The 18711-nt window shown below is 42.4% G+C and overlaps 2 protein-coding genes across 2 annotated transcripts; one reads left to right on the top strand and one right to left on the bottom strand.

Annotated features, from left to right (window-relative positions):
• The first annotated feature begins 169 nt into the window (after positions 1 to 169).
• H1-6 (H1.6 linker histone, cluster member) lies at positions 170 to 2446 on the top strand. Its single transcript, XM_048348284.1, has one exon. The coding sequence runs from the start codon at positions 1347 to 1349 to the stop codon at positions 1965 to 1967; it is 621 nt and encodes a 206-aa protein (XP_048204241.1). The 5' UTR covers positions 170 to 1346; the 3' UTR covers positions 1968 to 2446.
• Positions 2447 to 9917: 7471 nt separating this feature from the next.
• Hfe (homeostatic iron regulator) lies at positions 9918 to 17356 on the bottom strand. Its single transcript, XM_048348260.1, has 6 exons — positions 17091 to 17356; positions 13407 to 13670; positions 12908 to 13183; positions 11705 to 11980; positions 11440 to 11553; positions 9918 to 10827 (listed from the first exon to the last, which is right to left on the bottom strand). Exons 1-6 carry the CDS (start codon positions 17194 to 17196, stop codon positions 10787 to 10789), a joined length of 1077 nt encoding a protein of 358 aa, XP_048204217.1. The 5' UTR covers positions 17197 to 17356; the 3' UTR covers positions 9918 to 10786.
• Positions 17357 to 18711: the final 1355 nt, after the last annotated feature.

Consider the following 18711-nt stretch of genomic DNA (forward strand, 5'->3'; position numbering starts at 1 on the left):
CCATATTCCCAGCCCCCAAATCACCTATCTTTATACTTTTTTTTTTTTTTTTAAAGGAGAAAACTGGGTTGACAACTGGCCAAGATTGGTTAGGGATATAACTCAGTGGTTAAGTGCTTGCCTTGCATGGGGGGGGGGGGGGAGCAGGGAGGGAGGGAGGGAGAATAGCTTATGCCTTTCCCACAACTAGTCCAGCAGACCATTAGTTTGACTTTGTCTCAAGAAAATAAAAGATAAAGTTCTATGGTTCCTTGGCCTATAGAAAAATTATGAAGTTCTCACACAGACATTTGAGGATCTTCACAAAATAGTCTTAAGGGGTTTTCAGCTGACACCTTTGGCTCCAATTCCATTAGGCTTTTCTCAGTATCCTCTTGAAAGGCCTGGCCTTCATGAGCAAGCATTACCTCCAGGCTTATCACAAAGGCTTCCCATGAGAAGCTTAACAGAGTATCACTTTTCTGACACATCTAGCACAACTTGGATCTGTAGTTTCCATTGGGCTATTCAGGCCAAGGTTCCTGCCTCATGAGATATAGTTGTTTACAAGCAGGCATTGTGTCTGCTTAAGGGCAGAGTAGGGGGGAGGGGGACTATTAATTTAATAAAAAGAGAAGAAAAACTCAGTAGTGGAGACACAGTCATTTGTATTACCCCATCCTTGTGGGTTTTCCTATGTTGCCTCAGACATGAAGACGTGGCTCTTATCACAATTTATGCCTTGTAGATTGGGTCTTATTGCATTCTGCTTATCTAAATATGCTTACCTGAATAAGAACATACCCTGAAATTTTTATTAGATTTTAGTGACTATTGTCTAACTCCACAGAGAGACAGACCAAGAAAACTGTGTTACTTCCCTCACACATATAAGTAATTTTCAATAAAAATTGGGATAGGAATGATTTATTTTCTTCACCACTTAGAAGCCACCTATATAGATGACCACTCAGACGAGATGAGGTAAGTTTTCCGCTAAAGGTTACTTTTTGAATTTACAATGAAAAGTGGAAGTTGAGTTTCTCTCCTTGACTTCGGCTGAAAATCGAAGGCTTTCTCGAATAGTTTTGGCATGAAAGGTCATGTATCATGAAAAGATAAAAAGACATGTGAAATCTGGGTCCCCACGGACCATCTGGCAGGGGAACCTGGGTGATTCTGTCCAGAGAAAATTTGGGGGATTCAACTTTTGGGGGTCAAACAAACACAAATTCTCCCTTCCCGGGGCGTTGGTGGCGCCTGAGAGATGCACCAATCACAGCGCTCCCTGCCCTATATAAGGCGCTGAGGCGCCAGCGGCATTTTGCACTTGCTGGTTTTTATGCTTTACCGTTGTCTGCAGTGTTATGTCCGAGACGGCTCCCGCAGCTTCGACTGTTCCTGTTCCGGGCACTATGGAGAAGCCGCCAGTCAAAAAGCGAGGGAAAAAACCAGTCGGCTTGACTGGTGCCAGTCGCAATGTTAGGAATGCCTCAGTGTCCAAGTTGATCACTGATGCTCTGTCCACGTCTGAAGAACGGTCAGGGATGTCCCTGGCCGCGCTCAAGAAAGCACTGGCAGCTGCCGGCTACGACGTGGAGAGGAATAATACCCGCATCAAGCTGGCTCTGAAGAGCTTGGTGAACAAGGGGATTCTGGTGCAGACCAGAGGCACTGGTGCCTGTGGCTCCTTCAAACTCGGCAAAAAGGCTGCTCCTGAAACCAAGGGCAAAGCCAAAAAGCCTGGCAAGTCCAAGAAGCTGGTGTTATCCAGGGATTCGAGATCTCAAAAGAACGCCAAGAACAACAAGGGCGTCAAGAAGCCGAAGGCTACACCTAAGAAAACCGCCGGCAGTGGAAGGAAAGGCAAAGGGGCAAAGGGCATTCAACAGCGGAAGAGTCCGGCCAAGGTGACCGCAGGGAAGCCCAAAGCCGGCAAGCCAAAGCTGGGCCTGCAGAAAGCTACGAAGAAGGCAACGTCGAAGTGAAGAGCTTTAACTAAAACCAGTTTTCAAAGAACCCAAAGGCTCTTTTAAGAGCCACCTAAATAATTTTGAGAGGGCTCAACACTTGTCTAGAAGTCGCTGAGCAAGTTGGAGGTTGTGATGAAGTCAAAGGCTGGTTTCAAGATGGGCTCAACGGAGATCTTCAGAGGGCAAATACTGCGATTCTTGGGTGTTGCTTATTTCATCCCATGCTGCACAGTTGGGAGTTTAAGGCGGAGCTTGCCATATAAATGTTCACTTCATTCTAGGAATAGGTATCAAAGAGAGATGTATGTAAATCTAGCCATTGATTAGTTATTTCAATCTTCCCCAGTTTACAATTATGTCTTTATAACTAGGCTTTCCTAGTGTTCAGAGTTAGAAAAGATCAAATATGAAGCCTTGGTGTCTCAGAATTGGGGATGGGGGACTTAGCTTTAAGGAAAACTAGCCTCTAGCTGAAATTTGGGGTCATTAAAATGCCTTTTAGTGTTTGGGTACAGGTGTAAGAATATTGGATAGTGTTTATACTATTAGATGTCTAGCATATCAAGGATGCACATACATTACTGGTACATATAAAGTTGTTCAATACTATGGCTTAATGAGATTGTAATTCTAATATGTATAACTTTTGAAAAGAACATATCAACTGAAAATAGAGTAGAGCACACAATAGGCCATAAAATGTTAAGAACTTGAAACCTTAATGGAAACATTTGCAGTTTCATGGTATTATAGCTTGAAATCAACCTTCCTAAGTAAAAAATTTGTACCAGGAAATTCAGTCAGCTGAAGTCTCTTTCTTAAATGCTTGGATTTTCTCTTAATTTGTGGTTTTGTGTTCTAACAATAATGTTTTAGCACCAAAGTCTGGCCTTAACATATAGTCTGTATATTAAATGTCAGTTGACATTTTTTCTAGGTCAGAAATCATTTGGGACTTTGAGAAGTCCTTCCAAGGTAATTGACCAGAACCTATAATTCCCAAGTTGCCCTTCTACCTCTAGAGAAAAGGACCCACAAGAGAGTGCCTTTTCTGAATTGTAACCAGTGTGTCAATTGTCACTATACCAGGATGGGCTGAGTCTTGTGTCTTTCACGAATACAGGGCTTGCTTTAGTCCAGGAGATGCTTCTTTGGAATCTTGAAGCCAGTAATCATCTCAGTCATTGCTATGATTGTTTTGCCCTAGCATTCTCACAAATTCTTAAAGATCATTGTAAATATTACTTCCATACTGTTAATCTATTTGGAGCTTTGATTTGGGGTAGCTTTGATCAAAGCCCAAGGCAAAACTGTGTGGCTTGTTATTTGACATATAAGGATGTCCTTTAGATGGTTCCTTAGCTACTCACCTCCCTAGACTCACTTCTGTAATTGGGCCTTTTTGATAAATTTTGTACTAAAATAGAAAACAACTAAGCATGTATGGTTTCACTGTATAGTATCATCCACAGCCCTTGCCATACTTGGATATGATGAATATTGTTCCTATGAGGTTAGATTGTGAAAATAGTACAATAATGGTTTTACTCTCCTGATGTGGCTGTAAGACCCTTATCTGACCCCTCTGCCAGCTACTTGGCTACTCCTTAATATTCCTCAGGCACGAAGATAAATGGCTAACAGCCAACATTTCTCTCAATACCAAGAGGGCTGGGAATGTGGCCTAGTGGTAGAGTGCCTGCCTCCTATATATGAAGCCCTGAGTTCGATTCCTCAGCACCACATATATAGAAAAAGCCACAGGTGGCACTGTGGCTCAAGTGGTATAGTGCTAGCCTTGAGCAAAAAGAAATCAGGGACAGTGCTCAGGCCCTGAGTTCAAGCCCCAGGAGTGGCAAAAACAAAACACACACACACACACACACACACACACACACACACACACACACACACACCCCATCAGGGGAATCCCTCTAAGACTGGGTTTGGGTATATTTCTGTATCTCCAGCTTTTCAGTAGCTCACAGTATATGGTATTTAAAATGAGTTAAATGCCAGGCACTGGTGGCTCACACACTTGTAATCTTAACTACACAGGAGGCTAAGATCTGAGGATCACAGTGTGAAGCCAGCCCAGGCAGAAAAGTCTGTGAGACTTTTAACTCCAATAAACTACTCAGAAAACCGGGAACTCGTGCTGTGGCTGAAGTGATAGAGTGCTAGCCTTGAGCACAAAGGGGTTCAGGGACAGTGCCCAGGACCCAAGTTCAAGCCCCAGAAGCAGCAAAAACAAACAAACAAAAAATCAGGTTGGAACCCATTAGAAGGTTATACAATAGCCATCAAATTCTACCCTCCACCAAACTTCATGAGTTATAGGAAGTGCTTTTTTGCAGATGATTTTTTTTAAATTGTGCAGTTTGAGCAATAAAATGTGACCTCCTGAGTAGCTAGGATTACAGGTATGAGCTTCTGGTGTTCAGCTTCCATTTCTGATTTTCAAAAATGCCTCTTTTATCACCATCTTAGTATGACAAGATTTCCAAAATCTCAATAAGCACCATAAATGCCAATATGGGGGCATACTTTTCAACAGCTTTTTATCACTTGTTACAGTGAAGGTAACTGCTCAGATTTAAAGTATTCCTTATAAAGCAGCTAAGCCCTTTTCATGACTTAGGGGGTGGCCCTGAAATGGGCCTTTTGTTTCAAAGTACCATGGGTTATACTTCAGCCAGCCACCAGTCATAAAGAGTGCTACCCTTAATGGTAGTAATGTAGTAGTGTGGATGTAGTCTCTGCCCTAGACTGCAATCATACGCAATGATGGCTTCTGTTTTGCACACTCAGTGTAAGTAACAGCATTTGGAATCACATTTAACAGAATATCATTGAACACTCTGCAAGTCCCCTCATAGTTTTGGCTAGAGTTGGCACTTGATGCCACCATACCAAGCCAAACACTGAATAGAAGGTTTTGTGATACCTTTAGTAATGTCTCTTAGCATCTTGCAGTAGTGCTTAGAGTCCTCTTTCCTAAGCTCTTCCATCTGTTGCCATGGATTGTTGACATGGTTGTCCCATTGATGTCAACATAGGCTTGATGGGGCTGGGGATATGGCCTAGTGGCAAGAGTGCTTGCCTCCTATACATGAGGCCCTGGGTTCAATTCCCCAGCACCACATATACAGAAAATGGCCAGAAGGGGCACTGTGGCTCAAGTGGCAGAGTACTAGCCTTGAGCAAAAGGAAGCCAGGGACAGTGCTCAGGCCCTGAGTCCAAGCCCCAGGACTGGCAAAACAAACAAACAAACAAAAAAAACCAAAAAAAAAAAAAAAAACATAGGCTTGATGGATTTTTAAATAGTATTTTTTTTTTTTGCAGATCTGATTTTGAACCACAAATATTTCCAGAGTTTCCCAAACTATGGTATCAGAGTGAGTGAAGCAAGGAAATTGTTTTATTAAAATTTCAATGTTTTGATTGGCCAGCGAAACCTAGTTGTCTTTAGACAGTGATTAAAGAACCCTTCCAGGGTTGGATTTTTCCTAGCTACTAATAAATTCGGTAGCAATTTCTGGGATAGGGGTGTATAAATAATGTCTAAACTAAGGGTGGGTTACTATATCAAGGTACCTTCCCTCCCACTATTTAAAATTTTTCTGTTCCAACCTATTCATTCCTATGACATTCTTTGTGCAGAATAAAGTGTAAGCCTGGTTATGATAAAGTTCTGTTCCTAAAGGCTCTTTGTTTAAGAAGATAAAAATGTAGACAAATAATTGCAAAGTGAAACTTCAAAACCTCCTCAACTTATTCCTATTCTCCTTATCTCAAACACTGATTGAGTAACTCCTTTTGCTGCAAATATTTGTAAGACGCAAGGAACCTAAAACTCTGTGCACATAACCAGTTGTCCTGGCTTCTTTCCCCAGCTTGCTATGCTCCTCTCTGATCTGCCTGCATTTCTAAACATGCCTTCCTTCCCCACTTTTTCCTTCTCCACTTTTTCAGGCTGCCACAGCTTTGGAAACAAGAATGCAAAAACAAGAATAGGAATTATCTGTATCACAGAGATAATACTTGATTAAGGCCATCATAAATCTACAAGGTCTTATCCTGGAAATCTTTACAAGGAATATTGGTTAAAAACAATAAGGCCAATCCTTTTAATCTCTCCTTTTAAATGCAGATGATTTTGGACTGAATGTGGTTTGTGGAAACTTCTCAAGTCACAAATTTGTCCTTGGCTTCTTGCTGTAGCATTTGAAATTTTCTACCTTAAGAATCATTGTTCTTAAAAAATCAATCAGGGCTGGGAATATGGCCTAGTGGCAAAAGCGCTTGCCTCGTATATATGAGGCCCTGGGTTCAATTCCCCAGCACCACATATACAGAAAATGGCCAGAAGTGGCGCTGTGGCTCAAGCGGCAGAGTGCTAGCCTTGAGCGGGAAGAAGCCAGGGACAGTGCTCAGACCCTGAGTCCAAGGCCCAGGACTGGCCAAAAAAAAATAAAAAATAAAAAATAAAAAAAAAATCAATCAACCAATAAGAAATCACCCAACCTTCCCACACTGTAGTTACTACACAAATGCCTATTTGAAACTTAGGATGAAACTATGACATGAGATATACAGTCCGGTTTAGCATCAGACTGCTCACATGAAAAGAGAAAGACAAGGAGAAAAGATGCTCAAAAGAGCAGGAGAGCTCAAAATGTCATATGGTTTCTAAAACTTGAAAAATAACAAAATGGCATTTTTATCCCAAGATTGAGTTTTTAGGAACTCAACATCTACTATCTACTTTCCACCACAAATATCATCTCTCTCTCTCTCTCTCTCTCTCTCTCTCTCTCTCTCTCTCTCTCTCTTTTTGCCAGTCCTGGGCCTTGAACTCAGGGCCTGAGCACTGTCCCTGGCTTCTATTTGCTCAAGTCTAGCACTCTACCACTTGACCCACAGTGCCACTTCTGGCCATTTTCTATATGTGTGATGCTGGGGAATCAAACCCAGGGCTTTATGTATATGAGGCAAGCACTCTTGCCACTAGGCCATATTCCCAGCCCCCACCACAAATATAAAAGATTTAGCTAAGACGAAGATCAAACTTTACAGAGAATAAGTACAATGCCTGAGGTCATTGTAAAAGGTCTGGAATCTCAACATGATTGTGTGTGTGTGTGTGTGTGTGTGTGTGTGTGTGTGTGTGTGTGTATGTGTGTATCTTTGGGTTTTAACTCAGGGCCTGAACACTGACCCTGAGGTTTGTTTGCTCAAGGCTAGCACTCCACCATGTGAGCCACATCTCTACTTCTGTCTGTTGGTTAGAGATAAGAGTCTCATGCACTTTCTTGCTCGGGCTGGCTTCAAACCACAATCCTCAGATCTCATCCTTTTGAGTAGGTAGGATTACAGGTATAATAAGCCACAGGCACCCACCTCAACGTGCTTCTGAATTGTGAAAATAGAAATACATTGTATATACAAAATGTTAAGTTTGTACAGAAATACTGTAATGTTGTTATAATGCAGGACTTATTCATTGAAACAAAAAGAGAGAACAATTTATCCAAATCCTACAGATCCAAAGTTATAAATACCACACAACATTAAACATCTTCAATGTTTAAAGTCATGCAAATTAGAGTAATTGTTACTGTTGCATCCAGTGTAGTTAAAGAAAAACAAGTGGTAATTTAAATCATGTTAAAAAGAAACGTTGGCCTTTCACAGAAAACATTTTACTTTAAAAGTGTGTCCATAAAGAGTATTTCATAATGATTCAAGTAACCACAGCACCACTTAGCATACATCATATACCAGAGAAGAATTTCAGCTTTTCTCTCCCAGGTTGCTTTTCTTTTGTTCTGTTACCAGTTCAGGCAACTCAGTATATCTGGGATTCCAGCTGGTAAACTATTTGTGTTCTCTAATATTTCAGGAGCTTTTATCTGCAGGTGTTCCTTGTACCAGACAACCTATCTCTCAGGAAAAAAAGGGCAGATCCTGGTCCCACTCCCAGATCCCCCTACCACCCCCGCCCCCCCACCCCCCAATTAGCGCTCTAGTCATGTTACCACTGTGGTATGTTTGCTTACCCCCAGTAGGTGGCATGCTTACCCTTACTACCACCCTTTGGTACTATGCCAGAGGTGAAATAAGACAAAATTTAAATTGTAGGCATTCCATTCTTCAAGTATAGTTAACCTTAAAAATAGATGCCCCCCCCCAAAATTAAGCAAAGTAACACAGAAAATGAAGTAAAACAGTTTTATCATTTCTTTAGTAAATAACAGTGAAAGGTCACAGTTGGTAGCATCTGGTAAAAATGTATTATGAAGAGAAGAGTATTTCTTGAAATCCCAAGCTCTGTGAAAAACAAACAAACAATAATATAAAATAAGCATTCTCTAATTAATTCTATCTGCTCAGGAAGTAGAAGAATAAGAGAAGACCTTTGCAGTTGCTTTGTACAGGACAGACAGTTAAAATAAGCAGTGTGTCACAACATAAACAGTAAGTTCCCTACAATTCAGATACCATGTTTTAAAGAAAATACCTCACGAAACAAAATATATTTTAAAAAATATAAGCGATGTAAATGTTCCCCAAATGATATAATGGTTTAAGTACCTACATATGATAGACAAGAACATCAATGAAATCACTCAGAGCACAGCACAATTGTACACTTGTTAATATTTATTTGTAAATATTATAGATTTTAATGGCAGGAATGTGAATAGGATACAAGTTGTTAATGCAGTTTAATCACAGATTAATGAAAATATAGTTTTCATTCTACTTCAACTTTAACACACTAAGTACAAATTTCACTTTTATTTTTATGTAACTTTCATCACTAGAAAAAAAATAGAGGTTAAAAACATGTTGAGGGGCTGGGAATGTAGCTTAGCAATAGGGTGCTTGCCTAGCATGCTCAAAGCCCTGAGTTCAATTCCTCAGCACCACATAAAACAGGAAAAGCCAGAAATGGGGCTGTGGCTCAAGAGGTAGAGTGCTAGCAAAAGGAAACCAGGGACAGTGCTCAGGCCCTAAGTTCAAGCCCCAGGACTGGCAAAACCAAAACCAAAACCAAAAACGTGTTGAGCTCTCTACTCCAGTTTAGTGACCACCAAACAATCTTTTGAGCTATGCTTGGTTTCCTGAGATACTTTCCCTCCAAGACAGAAGGCTTACACCACAGTTTGAAGCCAAATGTCAGTAGCAGCATTAAAGTAAACACATACTATCTGGATGAACCCTCTCCCTCCCAATCGTGCGCTCTCTCTCTCTCTCTCTCTCTCTCTCTCTCTCTCTCTCTCTCTCTCTCTCTCTGGCACACACACTAACATGCCCCCACGACCAAGGTCATTTGAGGAATCACTTTTCTAAAAATTTAATTTCTAAATTACCTTGGTTAGATTGTTTTGAAATAGGATATATGAGGAGACAGGAACATTAAAATTAATAAATATTCAAAAGGCCAGATTCAGGTATTAAGAGTAGGAAACAGAAACTTAAAAAACAAAACAACAAAACCAGTTGGTAGCTCTTTTCCCACTATAAGTAGATATTTAGAAGACCTATAGGGGATATGCTATGTGTATGCATTTACCTTCTTTGGGCCATTAAAAAGCTGTAAATTGTTTACAAAGGGTAATGGGACGGGGAAGGCACATGGGCACAGAGAAATCCTAAAAGCACCTTCCAGACCAATTCTGCCCAAAAGTTAGCCATACTCCAACTTGGTAAACAAACTTGGTGTAGTGGTGGACAACTGTAATTCCAGCCACATGAGAGACAGGTAAGAGGATTGTAGTCAGAGGTAGGTCAAGGCAAAAAGTAAGAGCCTATCTGTATGAACAACAACAGTAGCAACAAAAGGTCACAGGCTCAAGGTATAGAGCCCTTGCCTGGGGGCGGGGGGGGGGGGGGAGGGAGGAGGAGCAGGAGGAGGAGGGAGGAAGGAGAGGGGAGGAGGAGGGAGAAGTAACTGTACCTGTTTCATAAAAATTATAAATCTTGCATGCAATAATAAATGTAAATGTATGCTCAGGACAGATGATAACAATAAGCATTTATAGAAAATAAGTATAAGCCACATTATGAATATTATGACCATCCTTTTCATGATCAAAACAAGAAAGAACTTCAAATCTAGGGTATTAGAGATGAACCAGAAACACAGGCACAATTAATATTTGAAAATCCATAGACTTCTTTGTGCAAATTAGAAAAACATCTCTTTTCTTTAAACCCCGTTTAAGAGACTTCCTTCCCACCTGCTGAAAAGTGTACACAAATACATCTGAAATTTTCCAAAAAAGGTGTCTTCTTGGGTTGTGCACTGCACAGGCTTCATTCACAGTTGCACAATGAAAGCGACTGTGCTCTCATGGAAGAGAGCTCAAGGTCCAGAGACAGATAAGTGACTAGCTAGTGGGGGAGGGGAGAGACATGAAAACAGGTGGGCCCTCGATGCCAGATGTGTGTGTAAAATTCTGGCCAAAGATGTAAGTGCCAGTGGCTCAAGGCAAAAGCTCCTAGCTTTCTTGAGATGTTAAAACAAATTATACATTCCCTCAAATTGAGGGAACTCTCTTAGGGAGATTGCAAATGAGATGACATACATGTGTATGGTCTATACTGATGAAAGAAATGAAGGGGATGGGTCACTGTCATGCAGAAAATCAACGATCTATATGAGAAAACTTTTGAAAGGGAAAGCTAAAAGCAGATAATTATTTGTGAAGTTTCTGCTTGTTTGATCCAACTTCATCTTGAAACATGTGAAACTGCAAAGCAGGGCCCCTTCTTTGAGTTTCTGGTTGTGTCTCTTCTCTCCAACAGGTCTGCAAGCTTCATTTCACTCACATTCAGCTAAGACATAGTCCATTGTGGCTCCTCCTGTGAAGACAAGAGACGCAGGGAGAATCTTCATAGACCTAGACACATTTTCTCTCACCTTCTTCATTCACCATTCCAACTGACACTGGCCACTCTTGTCCAGGGGAATTACTTGGATTTCCTGTAACATTTGTCTCGCATCTGGAATTGTTATTAGTTTTCTAACTGCTCTCTGAGACTCTCCTCTTCCCTCCTAACAACCTATTTACCTCACAAAGGAAATTGTGTGGCTCCTTGCCTCAATAACTCTGCAGTGATTATGACATAATGGTGCAATGGGCCCAAGACTTTGCACAATCTGGCTTCTCTCTCCCTTTCTTGTCCCCACACTCTACATATTCAGAGAGTAGAAATACAGAATTCATAACTGACAGATAAAGTTAGGGAACAAGTGCAACCCTCCAGCCTTCCTAGTGAGCTTCACACTCGCCTGCTTTTCTGTATAGACCTTTTCTCACCCTCATCTTCAAGTTTATCTGAAGAAATCCCATTTCTCCTCAGGAAGAAAAGGCTTCTCACCAAGCTGGGACTTCCTCTTGGCTCCATTTTCTACAGGAAGACTATCATGTCCCCAGGATAGAGGCACAAAGATACTTCCTCTTTCCTACTCACTTGAAGCCTGCCTCCTCTTTAAGGTTTGGAACAAAATTCCAATAATGAAGATGATGACACAAGCAGTGATCCCACTGATAACTCCAATGATCAAGCCACTAGATGGTGAAGGCTCTAAAATAATAAAAGCCAGGTTCAAGCCCATGACAGCCACCCCCAAACTTCAGGCAGTATCCTTCCCTCAGGGCCATTCTGACCACTCCTGTCTCCACCCCCCCTGCCCCCCCTCCCACCCGTGTTCTCAGCCTTTGGTGCTGATCCTTACTCCAGGTGACAATGAGGGGTTGATCCAGGCCTGGGTGTTCCACCTGGCAGGTGTAGTGTTGCTCTTCCCCAGGGGCCACAGTCACAGTCACATAGCCCCGGTAAGTCCCATCTCCATTTGGCAATACATCCTGAGGTTTGCCATCTTTGGCATCTAGTGGCTGGCTGTCCTTCAACCATCTCATGGTGATGTTCTGGGGGTGGAAGTTCAAAGCTTGACACTGTAGTGTGGTCACTGCCGAGGCCACATGATGAGTCACCTTCACCAAAGGAGGCACTTGACAGGAAAGAGGAAGGGTGAGGAGAGGGAATCTTTTTACCCTTTCCGGGGAAACTGGAACTTTCACTTCCTTGTCTCCTTGTTGGAGGAAGAGTAAACCCATTGCAGATATAAAATACAGGAGACACACCATGTTGTGTTCTAAAAATGTCTCCCACGATTTGGCTCTGATTCAGTGTCACACAGAAATAGTCATGGTCATGTCAGCCTGTTCTCCTGTCTCTTATGTGAATAAGTACACCTGCTTCTCATGTCCCCTATTCTGACAATTTCCCTTCCTGTGGGCCAAAACTGATGTGAACTATCAATTTCATTTGGTTCAACCTAGTACATATTATTTTATGATAGGTCTTGTTAAGCTGGCAGCCCTCAGTGACTATTGTTAGGTTCTGTTTACCAAAAAAGTAAACAAAACCCTTTCATTTCCAAAGGAGTCTACAACTCTGATGGGTTGCCTCACTGGGAATTTTCTTGCCTTGGTATTCATGTGACAATTGACATCTCTGTAGTCCTTCCTAAAAGGTATAAATATACATGGCAGTCTTGGCTAGATCAAAAGAGGGATGTTGGTATTTCCTTTTTTAGTTATATAGTAGAAGAGAATAATTAAAATTGCTGTGTGCTTGTGGCTCATGAAATCTTAGCTACTCAAGAGGCTGAGATATGGTTTAAATACAGCCCAGCAGGAAAGTCCACAAGACTCATATTTCCAATTAAATACACACACACACACACACACACACACACACACACACACATAACTTATGGCTAGGTCATAGCTATCAATATATAGGATTGAAGAACTTGGGAGAGTTACACAACCTCTCCCACTACCAACTTTAAAACTCTAGCCTGAGACTCTGGACCACACCTTTCTCTACGTCATCACTACAGTATAAGTAAAAAAGATGCATTCTCCCATACCTTGCTGGTCCAGCACCCCTCTTCCTAGCTCCAGGAGCTGCTGGAGTTGCATTGGGCAGTCCCTCTCCAGGTAGGCTTTGTTCTGTTTGGTCCGAATCGCATGTGCTTCCCACTCTGTCTTGGTGATCCTGGCCCTGGGCTCTGCTTCTTTCCAGTCCAGTGTCTTAGGGCAGAATTCCAGGTAGTCTTGCCCATCGTACCCATACTTCCAGAACCCACTGGTGCTATTGTCCTCATGCACCTCACAGCCCAGTATCACCTGTAGGGTGTGGGACTCTAGAAACACCCCCACCCCACCATCCTATTACTAAAGCCGAAGGAGTAAGAGCTCTGCCCCCACCATCCCCATAGACCAAAATGATCGCAGGAAGACAATTCCTCCTCTCTTCTTTCCCATCTCCCCCTTACAGGACCTCAAAACCACAATTCTCTAAGATACATCCCTGAGACAGGGAAATGCTCTGACCAACCCAGGAAAGCAAGGCCCCACTACACATACCCTTGCTGTGGTTGTGGTTGTCTATTATGGTCCAGAAGTCAACAGTGAACATGTGATCCCATCCTTTCAGGCTCTGACTCAGCTCAAGCCACAACTGGCTGGATGTTCTACCCAAGACCCATGAGGCCCGGGGTTCAGCACGGCGACTCTCATGATTATAAGACACGAACAGCTGGTCATCCACATAGCCCAAAGCTCCAAACAAGGGCAGCCCAAGGTCAAGCTCTGAGACACCCATGAAGAAGTACTGTAGTGAGTGGGACCCTGGAAAGAGAGCAGCAGACCTTCAGCCTGGGCAGCAGCGGGAACAAAGACACATAGCTGAATCATGTTATATCACCAGCAGTGTCTGGTGAGAGTTACACTGCTACTTTTCCTCTATACATCACAGTCCTAGATCGTTTCTCATTATGCACTTACCTCTGCTGCTCTCTTGCTGCCCTCTGCCTCATTATTCAGGATTTCAGGTTACATGGGGGCCATCATCACAGACTCTAGAAAATCCTTACTGTCTCCAGTTATGGTAGTTGAATTCAAGAGTGGGTATTTGGTGCTAATAGATCCAAGATGAGGAATTTGCTGTAGTGACTTTTTGTTTGTTTGAACACTTTTTTTTTTATATGTATGTGCCCACCCTAGGGCTTGGTTTTATGGTCTCATGCTCCTCCTTGGCTTTTTCACTCAAAGCTGGTGTTCTACTACTTGGAGCCTACTTCCTGCCTTTTACTGGCTAATCAGAGATCAGAGTCTCTCATATTTGAGTGCCAGGTTAGCTTTGAATTGTGATCCTCATATTTCAGCCTTTTAGTAGCAAGGAGAAGAGGCATAAGAGCCTGGGGCTAGGCTATTGAAGTCAAATGCTGGTAGGGAGATGCTGATAATTCTCTGCAAACAAACAACAAGCTCTAAAAAGCTGAAAAAGTCAGACCTCTAGGCAATTACAGAATGCAGGAGTTTAGAGACAGGTTTCTACTTCCTAGAAGGGTTCCTGGCCTGTGTCCTAGGCTTCTCACATTCTTGTTGGATAAATAAATGATGGTTTTTAAATTTTATCTTTGGTTCCAAACTCTAGGCAGGCTAACATGCCCCAATCTAGGCTCTTGATTTTTGACAAGACTGCTCTCCTGTGTCCTCACAGAAATGGCCATCACATTTCTCAATGAAATAAAAATAAAAAGCTGGGCACTGGTGGCTCACATCTGTAATCATAGCTCAGGAGGTGGTTCTTTGTGGCCTTGCCCTGTGGGTCCTCTTCCCACTTCTCTTCCTCTAGTCATTTCCTGTCCTATTTCAGGTATATCACATATACCCCTTTACAAATATACACATGTATATGCCTGCATGTATTATAGGCATATAAGCAACACATACTTATTTCCTGGAAAAAAGAACAGTTGTCAAGAGCCAGTATTTTGTCATCTATGGACATTTAACAATATCTAGAGACATTTTTGGTCGCCATACCCAACTGTAGGAGTGCTAGGAGCTAGAATCTAGAGAACAGAAGATGGAATGGGATGCTGCTATGCAGGCATCCTACAATGACAGTCCCTGTCACCCACAAAAATTAAAATAAGCTAAATGTGGCAGTAGCATTTAAGAAACCTTTTTCAGCGCAACTAGCTAGGCCTACCAAGTTTGCCTGGGAAGCTCTGTTCCCAGTGTCATCCTTACTTTTAAGGGCTTGCCCTGAACTCCCTATCTCACAAGTCTTCACAGTAGCCATCAGCTACCTGAAGATGTGTGTCTTTCGCCCATTTGTTTATTGCCACATCTCCAATTAAAACACAGGGGCAGAGGTCCTGTTCCTGTTCTCTCCCCTGCGACAGAACAGTACACACTGGTTGTAGTCACTCTGTTAGTCTGAACAATGAATGTTTCTATTCAACATCGAAGTCTGTTGTTCCACCTGTAATTTGGTGCGAAGTTTAAGAATCATAGTTGTGGCTAGGTACTGGTGGCTCATGCCTGTCATACTAGCTACTCAGGAGCCTGAGATTAGAGGACTTCTGCTTGACACCAGCTCTGGAAGACATAACCAAGAGAATCTAATCTCCAGTTAACTAGTAAAAAGCTGGAAGTGGAAGTATGGCTCAAGTGATAGAACTTCAGCCTCGAATGGAATAAGTACAAGGCCTTGAGTTCAAGCCCTGCTACTGGGGGAAAACCACAGCTGTGAGTGAAACATTGGGCTCTGCTACCAAAGCCTGGTGTACTATTTAATAATGCTACTTGTAAGCTATTCTGTGCCTTATCCTGTAAAATGTGGACCTATCTTCAGTACCTATCTTCAGCCTTTTTCTATAACTAAGGTTAGCATGTGATAATATATATAAAGTCTGAGCATATTACCATTAGCTAAGTATAGAAACAGTGGCAGTCCCTGTGTTACCTAGGTAGGTAACTGGCACATCTGGAGGTTCTTACCCCGCCCCCAGGTCATATCCAATCCACCTGGCCATACCTCCCGCCTTTCCCTATATAATCTGGCTCAACACAAGTCCCTGCTCTCTTTCCTTTCCTCTCTTACTCTCTCTCTCGCTCCTTTTCTCTTCTTCCTTCCCCTCTGTCCCCCTGTAACTCCATCTTGTGTGGGCTAGCAGATTGCTCTCCCCCAAGAAACTCCCTTCTCCTGGATCATATAATGGGTTTCCTTTCCCAATAACCTTGAAGTCCAAATTGGTTGAGGAGAGTTATTTAACATGAGAGCCATATAACCAAGAAAATTATTAATTGCTCCCACTTTCCAAGCCATAATGAAAGTCAATTTAGATCACCTAGCTGAATGTGATTTAAAAATTGAGTTCACCACTTATCTGTCAATCATTCATTACTTGGGCACCCTTTATAAATGGATTGATTACGCAGCACATTGCAAATCAAAGCAGAGAAGAGAGAGAGAGAGGAAGAGAGAGAGAAAAGAGGGAGAGAGAGAAGAGAGGAGATGGAGAGAAAGGGGGGAGGAGAGAGGAAAAGAGAGGAGAGAGAGAGAGAGAGAGAGAGAGAGAGAGAGAGACATACATCCATTTGAAATCAAACATTCAAAAATAACACATACTGGCCTTTCCAAGCAAACAATTGCTAAGAGTTAAAACAAATGAACAATCGTCATCCACAAAAAGATAACTACAGGGCAATAGGATCCAGAGACAACCCCACTCCCAACAAGGAGTCAAGTTCCCACTGGAGTTCACTCTGTCAAACATCCACCAGTTCTTTCTTTGCACTCGGGTTTGAAAATACCGAGGGGGCACCTGGTCAAGGTCGCCCTTGATGAGTAATTCCAGAATGACAGGGAAACAAAACAAAACAAAACAAAAAACCCGGCACAGCTAACCACAGAATCCAGATCACAGTCCTAAGACCGTCTCTGCCGACCCCTCAGGCTCACTTGGGCCCACAATGATTTATGGTAAGGAGTCACAGTCGGAGGAGAGAGAAGGGCAGAGGCATCTGCGCCGGCTGGAGGAGGGGGAACCGGCCGGGGCTAGGGATTCCCTCCCGCTGGCTGCTCGGTGGCCTGTGCTTCCGCCAGGAGTTTTGACCCAGAAAGCAGGGGCAGGGGACTGCGAATGGGTTGAGCCGTTCCTCCAGAGTTACAAACGCCCAAACAAGAGAAAACCCAGTTTTGATTTTTTTTTTTCTCCTCCACCCCCTTGCGGCTCTCGGAGCCTTCGGACTTACGTGGCTGCGGTCCCCGCGGGACCACGGTCTGCACCAGCACCAGCAGGAGGAGAGCGTGCGGGTGTCCCCGGCCCATGTCCCCAGCTCCGACCGCGCCCCAAGGCATGGGGTAGGGCAACCTGGATGGTTCAAGAAGTCACCGTGGAGCACGGCCTGGGCTCCAGAGGACACCCCTGGAAATGAAACTTCCTGGAGAGCGAGATCCCTTTCCGGGCCATTGGTGAAAGAAATGAGTACCCAGAACTTGAGCTTTCTATCTCCGGAAGCCAAAATGAACTAACTCTGAGTGAAAACTTCTCAGTTAATCAGCTATGCCCTGGTATTCAAGTCGGAGAGAATGTTGCTGATGGGGGAAAATGTATTTCATAGCTTTCTAATCGAAATATTGAACACTTCAAATATTGAAACTTTAATTCGACCTTTTCAAAATCTAAGGTTTAGATTTAAATTATTATCTATCTCCTGTGTATTTATGTATCTATGTATCTATCTACCTACCTACCTACCTATCAATCATCTCTGTATCTATCCATTGCCAATATTGGGGCTCAAACTCAGGATCTGAGGGCTATGCCTTAGGATTTTTGCTCTAGGCTGGTTCCTTATCACTTGAACTATGCCTTCACTTCCAGCTTTTGGATGGTTAATTGGAGATAAGCGTCTTACACATTTTTCGGTTGGGCTGGCTTTCTACAGAGATTGATCCTCAGATCTCAGCCTTCCTCCTTGAGTAGTCATTGGCTCTTCACTCATTGAATTATTTTGGTATTCATAACAGAAATCAATTCACCGTAGATGTGAGAGTTCACATCTACCCTCTCAATTCCATTGATCTTTGTTTCTCTTTCTGTCAGCAAATACAGGGTGGCTTGATATATTGAAATCAAGTAGTGTGATTTCCCCAAGTTTGGTTTTCTTTTTCAAGATTGTTTTGGTTCTTCTTCTTTAATTTCCATAAGAATTTTAGGATCATTTGGTCGATGTCTCTTCTAATTTTGTATTCATTTCAAAATTATAAAAAATTAGCTTTTTTTTTTGTTCTTTTAACATGACAAAAGAAAATAGCCCAAATCAGAACGTTTTCATATATCAACATTTAACAATCAGGAGAGAGATTAAAACTTGACATATAAACAAGAAAGGACTGGCCAATCAAATACTTTCTGGAATGGTTGCAAGTTCCCAGAGCTCCCGGACAAATAAGATTGGATGTAGTCTCAAACTTTCCCCATTGCTTTTACACATTAAGGACCCTAGCACATTTTAGCCACAGACAGTTCAGAGGACATGTGGGAAGGAATGGGCTGAAAGTGCATGGGGGCGGGGTGTGTGTGTGTGTGGAAATCCAGTAAGAAGCTGAAATTCCGGAACTAAAAATGTACTGAGTTGAGGAAAAACACCCCATCTCAATCTTGAGCCACTCTTTTCTAACATGCAGATGGTAGAATAAAATACCCACAAAGAGTGTTTGGCTAGAAAAGATACCAAATGACTCTTGGGATATAAGAATCAGAATCAGGTTATCTTGATTGAATATAAGCTTTTATGTACACCTGGGAAGGGACTTAATGATATAGAGGCTATATGTTTGAAGAGAATTGGTCCAGTGCTGTGTTCATAA

Source organism: Perognathus longimembris, chromosome 6 (genome assembly GCF_023159225.1).
Source record: "Perognathus longimembris pacificus isolate PPM17 chromosome 6, ASM2315922v1, whole genome shotgun sequence".
NCBI classification, from domain to species: Eukaryota; Metazoa; Chordata; class Mammalia; order Rodentia; family Heteromyidae; genus Perognathus; species Perognathus longimembris.

Excerpts from the sequence above, each read along its gene's own strand:
- Hfe (XM_048348260.1), bottom strand. The coding sequence starts at position 17,196 with ATGCCTTGGGGCGCGGTCGGAGCTGGGGACATGGGCCGGGGACACCCG. Across the intron at positions 11,981-12,907 it reads AGGGGTGCTGGACCAGCAAG|TGCCTCCTTTGGTGAAGGTG; the intron begins GTATGGGAGAAT and ends TTTCCTGTCAAG. Across the intron at positions 10,828-11,439 it reads AAAGAGGAGGCAGGCTTCAA|GAGGAGCCACAATGGACTAT; the intron begins GTGAGTAGGAAA and ends TTGTCTTCACAG.
- H1-6 (XM_048348284.1), top strand. The coding sequence starts at position 1,347 with ATGTCCGAGACGGCTCCCGCAGCTTCGACTGTTCCTGTTCCGGGCACT.